This window comes from Sesamum indicum, linkage group LG3 (genome assembly GCF_000512975.1).
Source record: "Sesamum indicum cultivar Zhongzhi No. 13 linkage group LG3, S_indicum_v1.0, whole genome shotgun sequence".
Lineage (NCBI taxonomy): Eukaryota > Viridiplantae > Streptophyta > Magnoliopsida > Lamiales > Pedaliaceae > Sesamum > Sesamum indicum.
Window position 1 is genome coordinate 22136636 of NC_026147.1, and position 18110 is coordinate 22154745.

The window sequence follows — 18110 nt, forward strand, 5'->3', positions numbered from 1 at the left end:
ATTAAATTTTTCATGTTATATAGTTACGTACAACCAATTTCTTCAATAACGATTAATTAAATTCGTACTAAATCAACCACAAACATTAAATTAACCCAATGCACTAAAATAAGTGCAAAAATAAATAAAAATATAATCTGGTCGTACCTATGCACGAGTTGCTCGAAAGTAACATTTCACTACTCAAGATTTAGACAGGATCCATTTGCACATTGAAATTCAGATACGCTTCCAAAATGGTCCCAAGTTGAGACCCTGAGACTTTATTAGCTACAGCTTAAAAATCTTTATAAGCTCATATATTTTATAAGTTATTCGATTATATTTTAAAAATAAATTTATAAAATAAGACTATTATAATTAGATGATTTTTTTAAATAAGACTTATAACATCTTATTTTTAGAGCTTATAAGTTAATTTTCTAAAAAAATTACCAAATAATTTGTAACACTTTATAAGTTTTCAAACATCTTATAATTAAAAAAATTTATAAACTCGACCACATACCCTCTAAGTCGTACCATAAGACAAACTTATAACTGTTTAATAGCAACAGGCATAAGAAATTAGGTACAAACGTGCACGAATTAAACTCAATTCGTTTGACTCGTGATTGTTACACTATGATCAAAAAATAAGTAATTGATCTTAAAAATATTTCACTAGCTACGAATCTGTATTTTATTTCAAGCTGATTGTAATTCAATTATATATATGCTTCAAAAATTGTAGCCCTTTAAATAATTACAAGTAATATTATATATTAGCTACTGGAAAATGCCATCAACTTTATGAAAAATCAACAAGCTGCAGTAGAATATCTTACCATATGTATAAATAAAATCAAGAACATATCGTCATAGCGACGGTTTGATTTTATCATCCGTCGCAATGGACTTCTTGCAATGAGCAATCGCTGCTTGAATTGCTGCCTGCAATTCTTCCATGGTGCTATCACTTTTCGTCGGAGTAACGCTTCCACTTGCAACCAGAAGCCCGCTGTTCGTCGGCGAAGTTCTGATTGACGCCGGCGCCGAGAATTCCCCCCTCCTCCCTCTCATTTCCTTCTTGCTTCTCACCTGTAAGTTGCCGGAAAACGAATACGGCGGCTGCCGGTGGTTCGGAGGATTCCCGTTCCTGTTTCTCAAGGAAAGGAATGGCTTAACCAATCTCAAGTACCTCTTTATCACATTGCTTATATCGAACTTGGACTTCCTCTTCTCCTTCTCTCTTGCTTCGGAGTATCCTTTCCTCCATCTCGGCAGTCCAAACAGGGAGAAGGACTTCGATTTTCCTCTCCCTTTCGCCTCCAGAAGACGGATTTCTTGACGGTCATGATCTGTCGTGTCCGTGTTGTTTTCTAAGGGTAAGTGTTTGATCGGCAGAGTGAAGCTGTCCAGTGAGTTTGTGGAGGAGCGGGGAGAGACGACGGGGAGGTGGGAGAGGAGGTGGAGGGGGAGTAAATGGCCGTGGAAGAAGATTTCATCGGCCGGAGATAAGTCCAGGGCGAAGGGAGGAGGGGATTTGGTTTTGTTGTCCGCGGCGGCCGGGGTGGTTTTAGACGGCGGGTGGAGGGAGATGGTGAAGGAGAATTCATGGGACGGAGAAGATGAGGCTGAGGGAGGTAGATTGGGTTGTGCCTGCTGCTTTGCTTCTTGTACTTGTCTTTTGCTTTGATTCTTCTGCTTCTCTTCTTCTTGTTTGCCTGTCAGCATTTCTTTCTGTCTTTCCATGACAAGATGTTGATAAAAATGTCTGTTTTTTGAGGATTTTTTTTTCTCAGTTGTGTCTGTGATGGTTTGTTTTAGTGTTTTCTTTCCCCCCCTAGTTTAACATGGGAGCAAAGTTTGTGAGAGGGATAAGGATAACTGGAACACAGTGATGTTTCGATTGTGGGGGTAGGTCTGGGGGTTGCGGACGTTAAACCATCTTCTATCACACGTTTATATATCGTATATTAATGTAATTTTTTATAGTTATTATATATGATTCTATTTGCAAACTATAAATTATATAACTTTTTATTTTAAAAAACAATGTGTCAATTACTTATTGATATCATATTAATATGTGACGCGAAATTATAATAAAATAAGGAAGGTGGCCAATTTCTTTTTTGAGTTTTATCTGTTTCAGTCTATTATTTTCAATTGGTATTCAAGTGAATTATGTTTAAAATACACTTCTACATATTGTTATGTATAAAATACAATATAAAATAACAATATAAATTTGTTATTCAAGTTAATTATGTTTATGAATTACAGTGTAAAATGAATTTCTAATTTAAAATAGAGAATTATGATTGATTACGGAAACTTTAATCATATTGGAATTTGTTAAATTTGAATTAATAACACAAAAAATATAACATATTTATCATATATTAATATACAGTTAAAAAAATAATAATGTACATAATATATATATATATATATGTATTATATTTATGATATAATTAATTCGATACAATCAAATTTAATTTAAATAAGAATAACATTTAGGGACCTAACATATTGTGGTGGCTAATTAGTATGTGATGAGAGATGGAAATAGTAGGGCCGTTTCACATCAACACTTATAATGCACTGATTTTGGGAAAATTAAACATTACAAAACCCCATACATTGTGTCAAAATCATTTATTTACAATGGATGAATGGGCAAAACATATAAAAAGAAATGGTGAAAGGTACAAATTTGTCCTCACGTTTTTGTATAGAAAGCGATTCTTGAAGAGGGTAGAGTTGAGAAATGAGAAGTCAAGTCCAAAGCAGCATCCATTTCAAGAAGAATCTTTGATTATTGCACACATATTCACATACATATAAATATTTGAGTCTTCAATTCTGCTCTCTTTTTGCGCGCATCTACTTTGGGAGGGGCATCCAAATTAATCTTCTTTTTTAAGACAAACTTTGAAAATGTGATATTTGTTCTTTTCCACTTGTTTAATAGCTATGAAGGAATATTTCATGAGATTACGAAATTAACAAAAAGATAATAGCAAATAAAAATACTTAGAGTCATCATATTATCTACTCAGACCACATAAATAAACAAATAAATAAATATCGGTACTAAAGTTTCAGTTCTCCAATAATTTTAAGTATTATGAATAATTATATCTAGACTCCTTGACCTATAGTCTATTTATATAAATGACTCCTGTTGTTGAGAACTTATACATACACTTATCAGTAACGATAATATTATTTTCAAAAATTATACTTATTTCTTGAAAAATTACACATACACCGACAAAAACGTCAATATCATTATATAAACTATTTTTATTTTTTGACTGCTAAAATAATTTATATAATTATGCAAATAATAGAAATTATTTATATAAATAAAACACAAATAAAAAAATTTAAATATATTATAAGCCACACGAAAATTGTCAAATCAAAATATAACATCAGTGCAGGTGTAGTTTTTCTTATTAGTCATATTATCATCCATGTATAGCAAATAATCATGTTTCATTTGGAAAAATATAAGAATTCCGTTCCGTGAGGCAATCTTATACTATATAAATTTAAGAAAATTTTAATTCAAATTATATTCAATTAAATTTAAATTAATTATATAATAAGTACATTATAAATTTAGATAATAATTTTCTTATAAAATATTCACACGAGATTGGAAGGGGTACTTCATTACCATTTAATACATACATGAATAGAGATGATTGATGGATTGTGAATAGGATCCAGAAAGAGCAGATTGTCCCCACCAGACAATGATTCTATCAAACAGACAACAACATACACATGACCACTTTGAGCTGTGACTTGCAAAATCTCTCATACGACATCACATAGACATACGTACATACGGTTTATTACCATTCAGTATTCAGAGGGAGTATGGTCGTTTGCGCACAACCCTCTATTCTTGCATTGATCACAACCTTAATTTTGTGTAAGATACTTGTCTACAACTTAAAATTGATTATTGTTTACTTACCCATTTAAGATTAGTCGTTTTCTTTAATTATGTGTTTATTTAATTCATTATATATATCTAAAATATACAGCACCGTATAATACGAAAATGATTGAGTTAACATAACACCGCACATTTTAACATATCACAGTTTGATGGGATGAAGGGTCCCACACACACGTGTACACCATGGTACGTTAGGCCATGTTGATATAGAAAAACTTTGTTTTGTCGCCATCGCAATCATAGAGGCATTATTATTTGGGTGGGCAGAGGTAGAGCCATCTTCTTCTCCACTTAACCACTCAAAATCATTTTGTATAAAACCCTAAAGATAAGAGATTCTAGGAATTTTTTTTTTTTTTTTTTAAAAAAAAGAGAGAGACAGAGAGAGAAAAGGAGATTGCAATGTTTTTGTCTCATGTAAAGTTGTTTGCGAGCTGGCCAATCTATCTTCTTAAGACACTTGTGTCTTTAGAGGGAGTTTTTGAGTGGCTATTGGCAAAAGGAGAAAAGGAGAAAAGGTTGGATCTTTGAGGCATTGAATTTGAGTGTGATGCATTTGTTGCATACCATGTTTTTTTCCTCTTCCCTCTCCCTTCTACCAAGGATGAATACGGGCACATTCACGCGGTAGCACATGGACTAGGTAGACGAGGATTATGACATCATGTGAAAAGACTGAATAGTCCTTGGAACCTTCATGTCCGAATCGAATTTTGGAGTGTGAGAAATATCTAAATCGTTTAATCATCTTGTAGGCTGGGATGATTATTTACCCTACTTATACGCCATGGACTTTGGGCTAAGGTAGACGAGGATTAAGATGTGGTATGACCCTCAGGACCTCAAACTGGACATATATAGGTGTAAGGAATTTCTGGATCATTTGATCATCTTGTTGGATGAAGTACCTAATGATAGTTTACCTGCTCAAATGCCATTGGCTTAGGAAAGACGAGGAAGACCAAGTGTGAAAAAACCAAACTATCCTCTTGATGATCATGTCTAGGACATGGGAGCGTGAGAGATCTCGTTTACTGATCATCTTAAGCATGGACTTAATTTTGTTGATCTGGTTATGAGCCTTATGACCCTACCCGGTTTTTCTTCTTAATTGGGTTGGAAATCCTATACTTTTTTTTTTGTTTTTTTAATATAGGATTTCCAAAATTCTCAGACAACAAAATCTTAGTACAATGAAAATGATAATGTAAGAACAAATCATCTTTACTACTATAAATGATCACACTGCTGCTGGCAAGGCACAATCTTGATGATAAAATGTATATTCATGAACGCCCCATATTTCTTAAATTTCACAAAAACAGTAAAACACACGAAAAGGTTGAAAAGAATGAACATATTCTCTATTGTGAATGTCTATCTCCCTCAATAAAGAGGAAGGGCGAACAAAACCATATTACATTAAAGAGAAAGAAAGAAAAAACAAATAAGTGAACACTGTGTCTGAGATAAGAAGAATCCTAACACTCTAGCCAAACATTCTACATGACAAAATATTACAACGAGGATAGCTTTCACTTGTGTTAGCTCTGTCCAAGAACAACAGTTTACGAATAATTGATCAAAGGTAACTGTAAGTAAGGAGAATAAGTTATCTGAGATCGGATGAAGGGGTGCCCAGTATATTATACATCATAATCAACTGTTCAAACTCGCTACAAAATTCACAAATTCCAATCTTCTAGTCACAAAAGCAAGCTGAATCTGGAAGATCCTGGTGGTGATTTAGTTATTCACAAAAGGGTCCAATTTACCCTCACAGCTTATGGAGACACGAAGGGAGTTCGTCTTGTCCTACACGTTGGCCTTCTCAGTAACGATCAGCTTTGGGAACGTTAGAAGAAACGGGTTGGAACTCACTTGAGGAGATTCACTATTCACTTCCACTACTGTATCTAGATGCTGGCAAAACAAGGATATAGAAAAGCAGTAAATACCGTTGCATGATTGTGAAATTTTTTCATAGAACAATTAAAGATGGATACCTCCAGAAGGTCTTCTCCCTTCCATGGCCTCTTTCTTCTCTTGGCAGCTCGAGCAAAGGAAAGGGCCATCCCAAGGCCGTGATTTTCTTGGATCAGCTGTTCCTGCGTGTATTGAAATGCCTTCTCCGGGTTTTATTTCTACTTGGCAGACGGCACACATGAACAGCTTAAACATATTGCAGACGGGGTACTTTGAGTCCAACCTATAATCGAGTACGAATAAATGAAATCAAGAAACATGAAGTTTTGTTAATTCCGTAGTTAGATATGAATGAAGTGTTCGGACCTTTCTGAAAGTGAAGCAGAGCCTTCCTCAAAGAGTTCCTCGACCACATCTGGCTCAGAATATTCTTCCTTGTCGACCTGAGAAGATGATTCTGAATGCTTTTTGCGGAACATAGACTTAAAGACTCGTTTCCCTTGCTTCTTTGATGGTGGTTTCGGAGGCTCGGGCTTCTCCGGAGGTTGTATATCTACTACAATACAGGTTGTATCATCTCGAAGACCTTTAACATGTACGGCTTCCTGCAAAGATGGAAGGGGTGAATTTGGAAAACAAAAACATGTTGTTGAAGTCAAAGTGAAATGCAAAATGCTACACGATTTACTTTGACAATCTGTGCAGCTGCAGCATCTGCTGGCATCCCTCGGCAACAGTCGAAAGCTGTTTCCGCAGATAACGCATCCCAAACACCATCACTTGAAATAATAAGCCTGCCACCAGATGACGATATCTGCAGGTAGATGAAATAATTTAGCGAAAAATCAAACAACAGATGAAAATAATCACTCCTTTTTTGAGTGGAAGTAGTTTCTCTCAGGCCATTCTCAACAGCCGTCATATTTATTTGCTTTCTGACAATGTTACTGGAGCAGCTCGAATTGAAATTACCATTAATCTTGTAGATACTGCTAATCATACTATCTTTCAAAAGCCTAAAATTTTGAAAGCTATATCTAATAGATTTTATAGTTTTTCTAGAACAACTTCAGCTCCAGGTTGACAAAGTAAAAGAAAACACGTAGAGTCATAACAACTGCTTTTTACATCAGAAAACACACAGAGTTTACTGGCTCAAATTCAGCAGGGAGAAAGTCATGATAAGAAACAAACCTTTATTTGCTTCACATAAGGTACAGGAACTATGAACTCTCCAACATCCATATCTCCAATAGATCGTGAAAGACACAACCCACCAGGCCAACATCTCAAGGGGCCAATCTGCAATGCACCAGTACACTAGAAAGGTTAAAAAATATACCAAAACGGGCAAAATAATTAAAAGTCTGAAATATTATACTTTGTTGACAGATTATGTCTTTCGACCACAGACAGCCAAAATAAGAGAAATATACTCCTAGCATCACATGCAAATTCATGATGACAGAAGCATATAAAAGTAACAAACCAGAAATTTTAGAATGCAAGCATGTAAAATTCCAAGATACTATAACAGTTTAACCTCCCAAAAAAGCATCACGCCAGCCGATCAGATTAAACCAGAATATAGATGAAATGATGGAAACCATATTCCTGTGGAATATAACTAGCCTTTTCAACAAAATATTGCAGTTTGCATCAAAGATTTAGATATAATTTCATTTCCATAATTTTTTTCAGTCCAAATAAGTTCACTTAGGGAGGTTGCATATAAGGAGGATGAAGAAGATCACCTCTGTGCCACCACCAGTATTAAGCCGACCAACCTCACCACCACTTGCAGTTATTCTTTCCCTCCTGTTTCATCATGAAAGGAACCTTATTGTAAAAGAACCATCCAATGTTATTTATCAGGGGAAAAATGAATTACTTACTCTTCTTCACAGCATTCAAGTCTATGGTCTGCTGACAGGTAATATATTGCCCCTTCAGCAGATTCAAAGACGCCACGAGAATCACCAACTGATGCAGCTGTTAAGACCCATCCCTCAATTATTACAAAGGTGGCAGTTGTTCCCGACGTTTGTGCTGATAAGTTACCAAATCCACAAATGAGCATTCAATTGAATCTTGGAGAGAGAGAGAAGAAATATGAAAGTATAACATAGTGAAAGCAGGAACCACTTAAGATTTAGATTTAACAGCTGAAAGATCAAATATCTAGAAAATCTACTCTGCAATTGCCCATGCGTAAACTGAAACCCGAGACTTACATGCATTTGTAGTTAAAGAATAAAAGATCCTCCATTTACGAATGATCAAAAGAATAACTCAAATAACTGTAGAAGTTAAATGCACATCCAGGGATGAGATGCGCTAGCAAGAATAGAACTTTATAATTTAAATTTATCATGTTATGCCTTTCAACTTGGAAAAAACGAAACACCAAAGTTGTTCACTTTTCAGCCAATAGCCACATCCAAATATTTTAGATGATTTTAGCTGATCAAACCTTAATGGCCGCTGAAAAGGTTCTAAATTTTGTTTTAATTTCAATCCAATATTTGTACAAAAAATTTAGATGATCCTTAAGAGATTTTTAGTGAATAAACATGACATGAACTTCAATATTATCTGAGTATATCTATTTTTTCTTAGGACTCTGCTCATGTATTTCACACTGAAAAATGGGAATAAATGAATGAAAATCTTGAAAGAAGCAGACTTAGCAAAATGGCAAATTTATCAGACAGATATTCTTTTCAAAATTGATTTTTGATAATTTTGCATCCACGTGGATGCCATCAATGAATATTTATATTAATTCTGTAACACCTTTTCTTCAGTGAGAACCAAAGCCACAATCCTCTTCTGGATTCATAGTTGATCCGCAATAAATTCAGAGTGCTTATGCAGTTTCAAAGATAAACAAAGAAATTTTAATTTCAAATAGGGGGACACGGAATACAATATCGGCACAATACATATTGAAATAAAGTTGCTCAATGGAAATAGTATTGTAATAGCATTCTAGGAATAACTTGCTTAAAAAATAGCTATACCTCTTTCTTGGAACTCTTTATCAGTTTTCACAAAGCCTGCAACCAAAGCCCGGGGTAGTGCCAAGACCCATTCGTCACTGCTAAGATCTGGAGGAATAGCACTCAAGACATTGTTCAAGAGATTCTCCTTGGAATATATGGCAGCTGCAGATCCATTGTGGCCATCAAATAACTGTAATGAAGAATTTGGAAAATAACAACTGTAAGTAGGAGCATAGGATGCAATTTGATGGCAAAGGTAAGAGTTTAAATCCCTTTCAAAAAGAGACAATTTTCCACTTAGATGAAGATAAAAGAAACGTTTAAGATTCCTCAATAATAGAAACTAGAATGCATCCACCCTAGGCGTAAACAGCACACTTAGACCTATCAGTTCTTCATTTCACAAAGTTATGGAATGGGGGAGAATAGCATCCACTGTGACGATGATTATTACGCCCAAAATTTACCAGTTTTTTGACTTAGTTAATTCAGGAAGTTGATGAAAAAAAAATAAGTTCTCCAACATAGAAAAAGGAAAAAAAAGCAACAGTTTAAGTACCTCCATCACACCATGATTCAATGGAAACATTAATGAACTCTCATTTCTAGTTTCTTCCTTTTCAGTTCATTCCCAAGGCACAGAACTGTCATCTTTTTCTATGTTACCTATCATATAAGACAATATTTGGAGTGACAAAGTGTCAACAAGCTTGACAAAAAGATTTCGACAATCCCTATATGGTGAAAAGTCTAATACCTCATCAAATACTTCAATTGAGGGATTCCAAGTTCCATAACAACAAAGCAGACAAGACATCTATGCATTATAGGAAATAAAACAAAAAAGACCATGTCATCATACCGCAAAGACGGAATATGTGGTGACCCCATCACCCAATACCCGTTGGCATTCGGTCTTAATGAACGTGAAGTCCTCGCCTTTCTTGCTCTGACTGGCCTGGCCATGCGAAATTTCAGGCCTCTCAATCTTTTCATTGGCGGATTCCCTCTTTAACAATACCGACAATGGGACTGTATGATGGTCACCACTCTTAGGCAACATCGCTCGCCCCGCTTCTAGTCCAAGAACACCAAAACAAGCGGTTCTCTGTTTTACTCCTTTTCCTTTTCAAGATTCAAAAAGCAAAGCCTTCTGCCAAATCAACCTCGCTTTTCTTGTTATCTTCAGGTCCACTAAATTCAATCAATATAAATCCAATGAAATTCTGTACACACAAAACTCGGGAATAATAGTCTCACGTTACAAATCTAAAAGAAATCACAAACAAGAAACAATTGTAACGATCACATCAGGAGGAGACAATTCAATTAATCAGTTAATTAATCCAAACCATGTGAAGCGATACTATCAAGATCCTCCGGAATTACAACATTCGGCAAAACAAACATTAGACAAAGCAAAAATCATAACATTTTAAGATTAACAAAAAGAAAATCCAAGTTGCAGTACAATGTGGATTAGAAATGGTTCCAAACCGCTAAAACAGATAAAATGTCGTGTCCAGAAATAGAAAAAAAATCATGGAAAAACAAGAAAAAGAAAGGAAAAACAAACGCACAAATAGTCAATGACGGAGAAGAATGCTGTCGGGTTGCAGTCATCAAGAGACGCAGATCCCGTCGTCTCTGGGTTTCTACGCTGCAAGAGAATCGATTCTCGTGCGTTTTTTCTGTATCTGAGAGAGAGAGAGAGAGAGGGAATGTTAACGCTGGGGGCGTAAAAGAAGCTGTCCTGCTATTTTTCTTGTTTTCTGCTATTTTCCGGAGACCATTTTCTAATAAGTAATTTTATACATTATTATTTTTATATATAAAAATAAATAATAATAGAATAGGAAAGTGTGTGTGTTAGTATTTTAGGCAACAAACCCAAAATCCAGATGCCCTCATTTTCGTCCTCCATCGCTTTTATTCGGTGCAAATAAGAAAGCTGGAATCTTAGCTGTGAAAACTGGTCCTTTTCTTCCTCTTTTACCCCTCCCCATCCTCCAACCCTCTATAAATTAGCCACCCTACCACACATTATTTCTACGCATATAATCACATAAATACAACATAATTTTTAAAAATAAAAATTAATATATATCAAAAGTGATTAACAGTAGAAGATGAATATAACAGTATATCAGGAATAAAATAATAATGTGGACTATTTAAAATAAATAAATAATTATATTGATATAAATATTTAAAATATAATTGGTATTTTAAAATTTAGTGTAGTACTAGTATCACAAACTATAATTTATAAGTGAAAATTGTCTTTCAATTTTATATTAGTATAAATGATGATTAATACTACATAATTGCATAATCTAATTCAAATTTATTAAAACAACATTTAAATTTTGGGACACCTTTAGAGTAACTCACATGCCAACCAGCTATAATAATTTCCAAGTAATTTTAATTTGGTCTTGGACGTGCTTTTCGTTTTTCATTTATTCTTTAATTCCAGTGTTAAAATTTGTAATTAAACATTGATTTTATACATTTTCCCTTAATTCGAAGCTGCTATATACTGGAAAACAATTCGTCGGTGAAAAATTATGTATTGTTCATGTGAATTTGTACGTTCATGAACCATAAATCATTGAAATAACACATAATAATTGTATCATATATGATCCAACGATCGATAATTTATATAAAACAAATTTATATGGACGGTACTAAACTTTCGCTCCAAGGACTTGGTGATTTCGTTCATGGGAGTTTGCTTAGGCTGTGTTTTGTTGTAAGAAAATGTGAATAAATAGAAAGATTGTGAGCAGGTGACAGCGGGGGGCACCGTTTTTGGTCTGTGTCCAACCAAATATTTTGACCACCAGTTGGAAGACGACTTCCGCCCCCCGTAATCCTCGGCGTCATTCACATTGCTACTTCCAGAGTAAGATACCCCACGCGCACCTCTCAACCGTGACCACCAACCCTACGATTTTAATGTAAAAACTATAGTTAATTATTTTTTATATTTTAACAAATTATCATTTCTTACTTGGAAAATATTATATTTCGACTGTTAAAAAAGAATTAATATATTTTATCAACAGTGAGTGAGGAACACAAGCAGGGGGAGTGCGTAAGGGCAGAAATATCTGCCCTTCGTAGATGGACAGGAAAGCCAGCCATAATGACTGCCTACGACAAATAATCCCATCATAATTATGTTTATTGTTAATACATTTAATTAACTCTGTTCTAAATTCTACTTAGCGTGGACTTGACCCAACATTTTACCAAATTATTGTAATACTGCTACTAATTATTAATCACATACCTATAGGTTTAATTAAACACAATCATTGTTTCAAGTCTAATGTGAATTATGTAATTATTAATTTTCTCTTTTAATTTAAAATTATAAAAACTCTTCATCAAACTTATTGCTGATAAAATCGCTTTATTATTGTCTATTGTAATAGTAGACGCTGTTTAAATTTTATTTATTCCATATTATTGATTCTAATTGTCTATGATTGTAGTCGAGTTATTTTTATTAATAATAATTTAACGCTTCACATAAAAAAAAGTCGCTTTTTAATTGCATCGTATTTGTTATTAAATTCAAAGTAATTACACTGTAAACGAAATATTTACACCCCATCAAATTTTTAAGCGTTCCATCAATTCAAATAAAATAAAAAATTTATGTAAACCTTGTAAATTTTAAAAATAAAAATAATAATATAATATGTAAATTGTACTAATTTTAAAGGACGGGCATTGCAGTTGCTCCTCCTACATAACTAGTTCTAGTTCGAATTTGCCTATGATTTATATTACTATATAAAAGAATTAAAGGTAGGGTAAATTATTGAGAATAATTTGTTAGCAATTATTAATTTCAATGAATATTTATAATTTTTAAACGATAAAGTGTATTTATAATTATAATAAATTTTAAAACAATTTTAATTTACTCTTAAAGGAGTATGTTGTTTTTTCTCATTTTTTCTAAAGGTCTTGTGTCTATTAGTATTTTCACAAAGGTAAAAATGTAATGAACACTTCGCTCTCTTTCGTCCAATCAAGAGACTAAGGAAAATTCTAAGTCTGAACTAAATTTGATCGGATCGGAACCAATTATACGACAAATATAATATAATTGTTATGTAATTAGTATACAGTTAAAAAAAATGATCAATCACATAATAAGTATATCACATATATCATATGATTGATTGGTTAGGTAATGTGTTTTCGAGAATAAAAAAAAGGGAGAAGACAATTGATGCAACTATGGAAGTCAAACTCTTCAATTCTTACACTAATACAGCTATCTTACAGATTTTCCCCAAGATATTGTTGTACATTGAGTGTAGTTAGGAGAGAGGTTTGCTACAAGAATTCACAGCACCATCATCATGTACAGACGAGCAAGAATTCACAACGTTTTTATTCCAGTGACACTAGTCATTTTCTTGCCGAGAAGTACATACATTGGATATCTCTAATATTCAGCAAGCTCTTTCACTAGAAACGTCATAATCTTGCACGCCTAATGCATTTTATTGGATTAAAAGGAGAATGCCTTCGTCCGGAGGCGAATGGGACTCGTCTCAGCGAGGCTGCAGATCTTAGATCCCAGTCTTCAACGTTCTTTGGGACACAAGCATCAAAGAGGAACTGACCGAGAACCCCATGGGCGCTGATTTTTGGTCGGCTGGACAATGGTACGTAACGTTCTTTACGTTCGTCCGGAACAGATCCAACGTCGCGATCCTCGTGATATTCTAAGGAACTGGGCAGGAGAAAATGGTCATTCAAGTCGAGGGCAATTCTCTGGAAGCTCTGGGTCGATATTGCAGCTGCTTTTCTCAGGTGGCAAAATGGGTCGGAAATCTCGTCGTGTGTGCCTTCCATGCCCAGCTTCTCCCCTTCAAGTTGTCGCATTCTTTGAGAATATCTCATAGCAGCTTTGCTGAGTAGGTCAGTCACAGCTGCCTTGTATTCTTCGGGATGATGTTGAAAATGGCCTGTTTGGGCGATGCATGAATGAAAGAAGATTGTGTTTCGGAAAGTTAAAAATCGATGTTACAAGTTTCATAATAATAGGTCGAATAAGGTTGTAGTCATCTGTGGTGCTTCTCCCAGAATTTTTTTCAACTACTTCTAATGACGAAAAGTAAGAAATTAACGGAACGGTAGTGATGAGCTCAAAAGCATACCTACATGAGATGATCTCTTCCATTTAACCAGTTTAACTTCAGCTCCAAGGTCTTTAAGCCTAGTAGCAAAATTGCAGATTACTTGAAACGGAGCAAGATTGTCATCTTCTGAACACAATATGAGATACGGAGCCACCATGCCCTAACAAAATATTAAATAATATTGTTGAATGATCAAGCAAAGAGTCAAATAAGCAACTTAGAATTTATTCTGGTAAACTCTTACAACAGTGGAGTAGAGAGTTTGCCAATAATCAGCTCGTTGTGATTCAAATCTTCCAAGAAAGAGTGCATCTAGACTGGAAGAAATGCCGTTTGCAATCCATGACACCAGGGGTGGAGGACGTGACATTTTAAGAACAGTTGGGTGGAGAGCAAAACGAGTGCCCAAGTCACTTGCAAAATCCAATGGAGCAGAATCAAATATGTGGCCAGAAACGCAGTCTCTGATAAGCCGGTAGTCATCCTACACACATCAATAGAAAACGAGACATTGTACATAATGTTAGTTAAGATTCTTGCACGAGGATAAGAAGAGTATCATTGAATGGTCAAAATTACTTCTTTTTTTCACCAAAAAACATTAGGAGAATGGTGATAAGTTAAAATTACCAGATTGATTTGCTCATCACACTTCCCCTCGATTGTCTGCAAGCAAATGGAAGAGAGTGAGACTATTTCATTTAGCATGGCAGTATAGTTTTGGCAAAAAATTAACCATCCTATGGTTCTAAAATAGAAAACATAAAACGATACACGGGAAGATGAATAAACTTTCAATTTGACCGACAACAATAGCATTTACCTGAAGAACCTTGTACATGCAAGCTTTAGAGCCACCAGAAAACGATGCAAACACAACAGGGCACGGCCGGAGTTTTAGCTCCTGCGTAAGAAATAAATGAAATGAGTTATCGAGGTTTGCCATATATTTTTCTCAATAAATAACCAAGTTCTGGGATTTTAAGTCCAAAAAGCTTGGCATCACTGTATATGTTCTTTGTTCCTTGTGCTGCTCTTTTGATATCTTTTTTGAAGAATGGGATTGACCCCATTAAGAAGTATGCCAAAATATTGAATAATAGAAAATGCCAATTAAGGCACCAAGAACTCTGCAGATTACTTAATGATGCTGCACCAAGAACAAGTCAATTGCATAACCTATTCAAAAGTAATAAAGAACTAATCATTCAGACTTATTCCGAAAAGGCTATTTGCAATGTTTTAAGCAGGTCAAAAGTTGAATCTCGCATATAGAAGCCATGTAACTAATATTAGAGTGAGTTGAGTTTCTCAAAGAGCTATCAGACCACGCATAAGCTAATTTGTGAAAGAGCAATTCATACAGAATAGGTCTAGACACTAACTTGAACAAGTTCATTGACGACTTCTAGTGCCAATGATGTAGCTTTATCTGGAAAGAATCTGCAAATTCAAGCAATAAAGATATCAAAAACAATGAAATGTTAGTGACATATAAACAGTAGATTAAGCTTTCAAGGAAAACAGTTGCATTCCAAATCCACCAGGCTGCAATTACACAAGTGATTAAGACCAGTAACAGCAGTTAGCCATATCAGTTAAGTTAGGAAATCTTTTACTCTTCAAAAGAAACGAAATTCCCCTTCTTGAGACCCCATTATAGATACATCAGAGTTGGAAAAAATTCAGAACATCCACCAATCAAAAAGATGACACGACATTCTTCACACTAGGAAACTTCTTAACAATAACGCATAAATTTTCCAGGAAAAAAGGCCAATTTCATAGAGATTTTGTCCTCACATGGTCAATACTTCATCTGCAAACAGTATTGATAGTCATACCAATTATTTAAAGTCTCAACAGCAAATCTGAAAAACAGAACTCTCTACAAAGCCATTACAAGAGAATGCATCAATTAGACCAGCAAGTCAGTTTGAGAATACTAATCAATCTGCATCAAAATGCTAGCAGACGGTACCTAAGCAACCCAATTACATTACAGAAGTTGAGAGTCATGACATACAGTTATTTGAGTGTTTCATTAGAACAATTCCATTTTATTCATTTGCCATGGATTAAAATAAGTGAAATTTATACAGCCTTCAACTCCAACTACCCACCAAAAAGAAAAGAAATGAAATCAACTCCAATTACCTTATCCACACCCATCTTTGAGTATAAAGAATTTACCGATCCACCACCACCCCCCAACCCACCACCCCGGGCCGGCACCACAAGACCGCAAAGTAGTTGCAGGTATGGAAACTTGTTGTAAATCACCAAATAAAACCAAAAGTCGATTTTGTGTGGCAAAATCAAGAAAAGCCCACAAAAGGTCAACTCTTTACAAACTGGCCAAAGTCAGAAGATTGGCAGAATCAAGCAGATATCAAGAATTTCAGTAGGAGGATCAAACTCCTAATTGTGAAATGACGAGGAGAGGAGAAGAACTTGAGCTTACAGATTGAGGAATTGGGAGTGGCAAACAAGGGAATTCCATCCAAGAGAGGAGTAGAGATGAACATAATTCTTCAAGTGCTTATCCTCACTTGGCACCCATGCAAACACAACAACTATTCCTTCCCGTTTTCCCCTCTCCTTCATTCCCCAATAAACCTTTTCTCCAAAACCCCACATATTTTCAGCCTCTACTTCCTCCAAACAAACAAAGAGTAATTCCCTGAAAACTGAAACCAAGATGTCTTGAAACTGGGAATAGGACCCCTCTACTGTGAAATTTTAGGTGGGGATCAAGTGGGGTATAAACCTTTTTCTGTTTTCTTATTCTGATTAGTTAGAAATAACAATGATCTTTTACTATTTGCAGTTCTTTATTCTTGGGTGTGGGGTGGGGTGGGAGCGTAATCTAGGGATTAGTATGATCAAATAATGGATTTTGTAATATCTCCACATAGATCATGAAAAGTGTTCCACATTTTCTTGTGGTGTCCATCTCAATATTACAATTTTATATTTTAAAATTTATTATAAATAATAATAAAATATATAAATTATATTTAAAAAATAAAATTAAATTAATTTAAAATATTATTGACACACAAAAAAACTGATACAGTAATATTAAAATAATGTTGAGCACTTTAAAAAAATAATTATTATAATTATTTTTCAAAATTATCTAATTAGAGATATAATTATTAAATTTAGAAGTTGGTAAGATTTTTATTTTTTATATTAGTATAGATATTTCCTCAATTATGAGTTGACACAACTGCCCCTGGATATTTGATGTGGAAGGTTCTGAGTGGTTGATGGCGAACTGGATTCATGGGCGAAACAGTCATATGAATGGTGGAAGCAAGCTAAAAAGAAATGGTGGGTATGCTTCATGTCCATTTCAATGATGAGAAAGAGAAATTTGAGAAAGGTAAGACAAAATTCCCATTTTTGTTTGATTCTATAGAGAATCTTGTATCATATATCTTCCGCTTGCTGTAATTCTAGATTTTGATTAAATCACATCTTAATAATTATAGTCATTATATTAGTAAACATTAAAATAACAATTAATTATAAGGTAATTATTTTTTACAAACTCAAATTTAGAGACGACTTATGTTGCATACAACTAAGATGCCATGTTCAGACGTTAATTTTGGTCTATTTAAATTATTAGATAATAATTATTTAGCAAATCGTGAGAAACTTGATCGAGTAAAATTGTTTGAAATTACAGGCTTATTAAAAATTTTATGACTTGTATAGCTTACGTCGAACATCCTAATAAGTGGAATTGGAGAAAGTTATTGACAATTTTGTATAGCATATGACAATGTATCCACCTAGAAAATTAACGAGCAACGTTGTTGCCACACGCATACGGCATACACCTTCCATTGATTACTCTTCAAGGATAAGAATTTCTTGATTTAGAAAGACACATGATAAGGATAAGTATAAGATTAAGAACTAAGCTAATACTTGTCTTAAATAAATCTCTATAGTCTAAGGTGGAGAAATCTTAATTTATACAAATTAGTCAATAGGTACCTGCACATGGGTAGACATAATTACATG

The 18110-nt window shown here is 34.4% G+C and overlaps 3 protein-coding genes across 5 annotated transcripts; all 3 read right to left on the reverse strand.

Moving 5' to 3' along the window:
- LOC105159175 (BRI1 kinase inhibitor 1) lies at positions 791-1951 on the reverse strand. Its single transcript, XM_011076143.2, has one exon. The coding sequence runs from the start codon at positions 1732-1734 to the stop codon at positions 859-861; it is 876 nt and encodes a 291-aa protein (XP_011074445.1). The 5' UTR covers positions 1735-1951; the 3' UTR covers positions 791-858.
- LOC105159176 (probable protein phosphatase 2C 12) lies at positions 5430-10677 on the reverse strand. Of its 3 annotated transcripts, none has more exons than XM_020692256.1 (10): positions 10476-10677; positions 9758-10078; positions 8914-9085; positions 7786-7939; positions 7645-7708; positions 7085-7192; positions 6579-6704; positions 6257-6495; positions 5971-6173; positions 5430-5887 (listed from the first exon to the last, which is right to left on the reverse strand). In XM_020692256.1, exons 2-10 carry the CDS (start codon positions 9956-9958, stop codon positions 5859-5861), a joined length of 1296 nt encoding a protein of 431 aa, XP_020547915.1. In that variant the 5' UTR covers positions 9959-10078; positions 10476-10677; the 3' UTR covers positions 5430-5858. The 3 variants fall into 3 exon arrangements, with proteins under 3 accessions (XP_020547915.1, XP_011074446.1, XP_020547916.1); XM_011076144.2 differs by having other exon boundaries at positions 9758-10089; XM_020692257.1 differs by lacking the exons at positions 9758-10078; positions 10476-10677 and adding an exon at positions 9455-9546.
- On the reverse strand, positions 13138-16929 carry LOC105159177. Its single transcript, XM_011076146.2, has 7 exons — positions 16534-16929; positions 15455-15512; positions 14893-14973; positions 14700-14735; positions 14314-14553; positions 14088-14229; positions 13138-13895 (listed from the first exon to the last, which is right to left on the reverse strand). The coding sequence occupies exons 1-7, from the start codon at positions 16707-16709 to the stop codon at positions 13402-13404; spliced, it is 1227 nt and encodes a 408-aa protein (XP_011074448.1). The 5' UTR covers positions 16710-16929; the 3' UTR covers positions 13138-13401.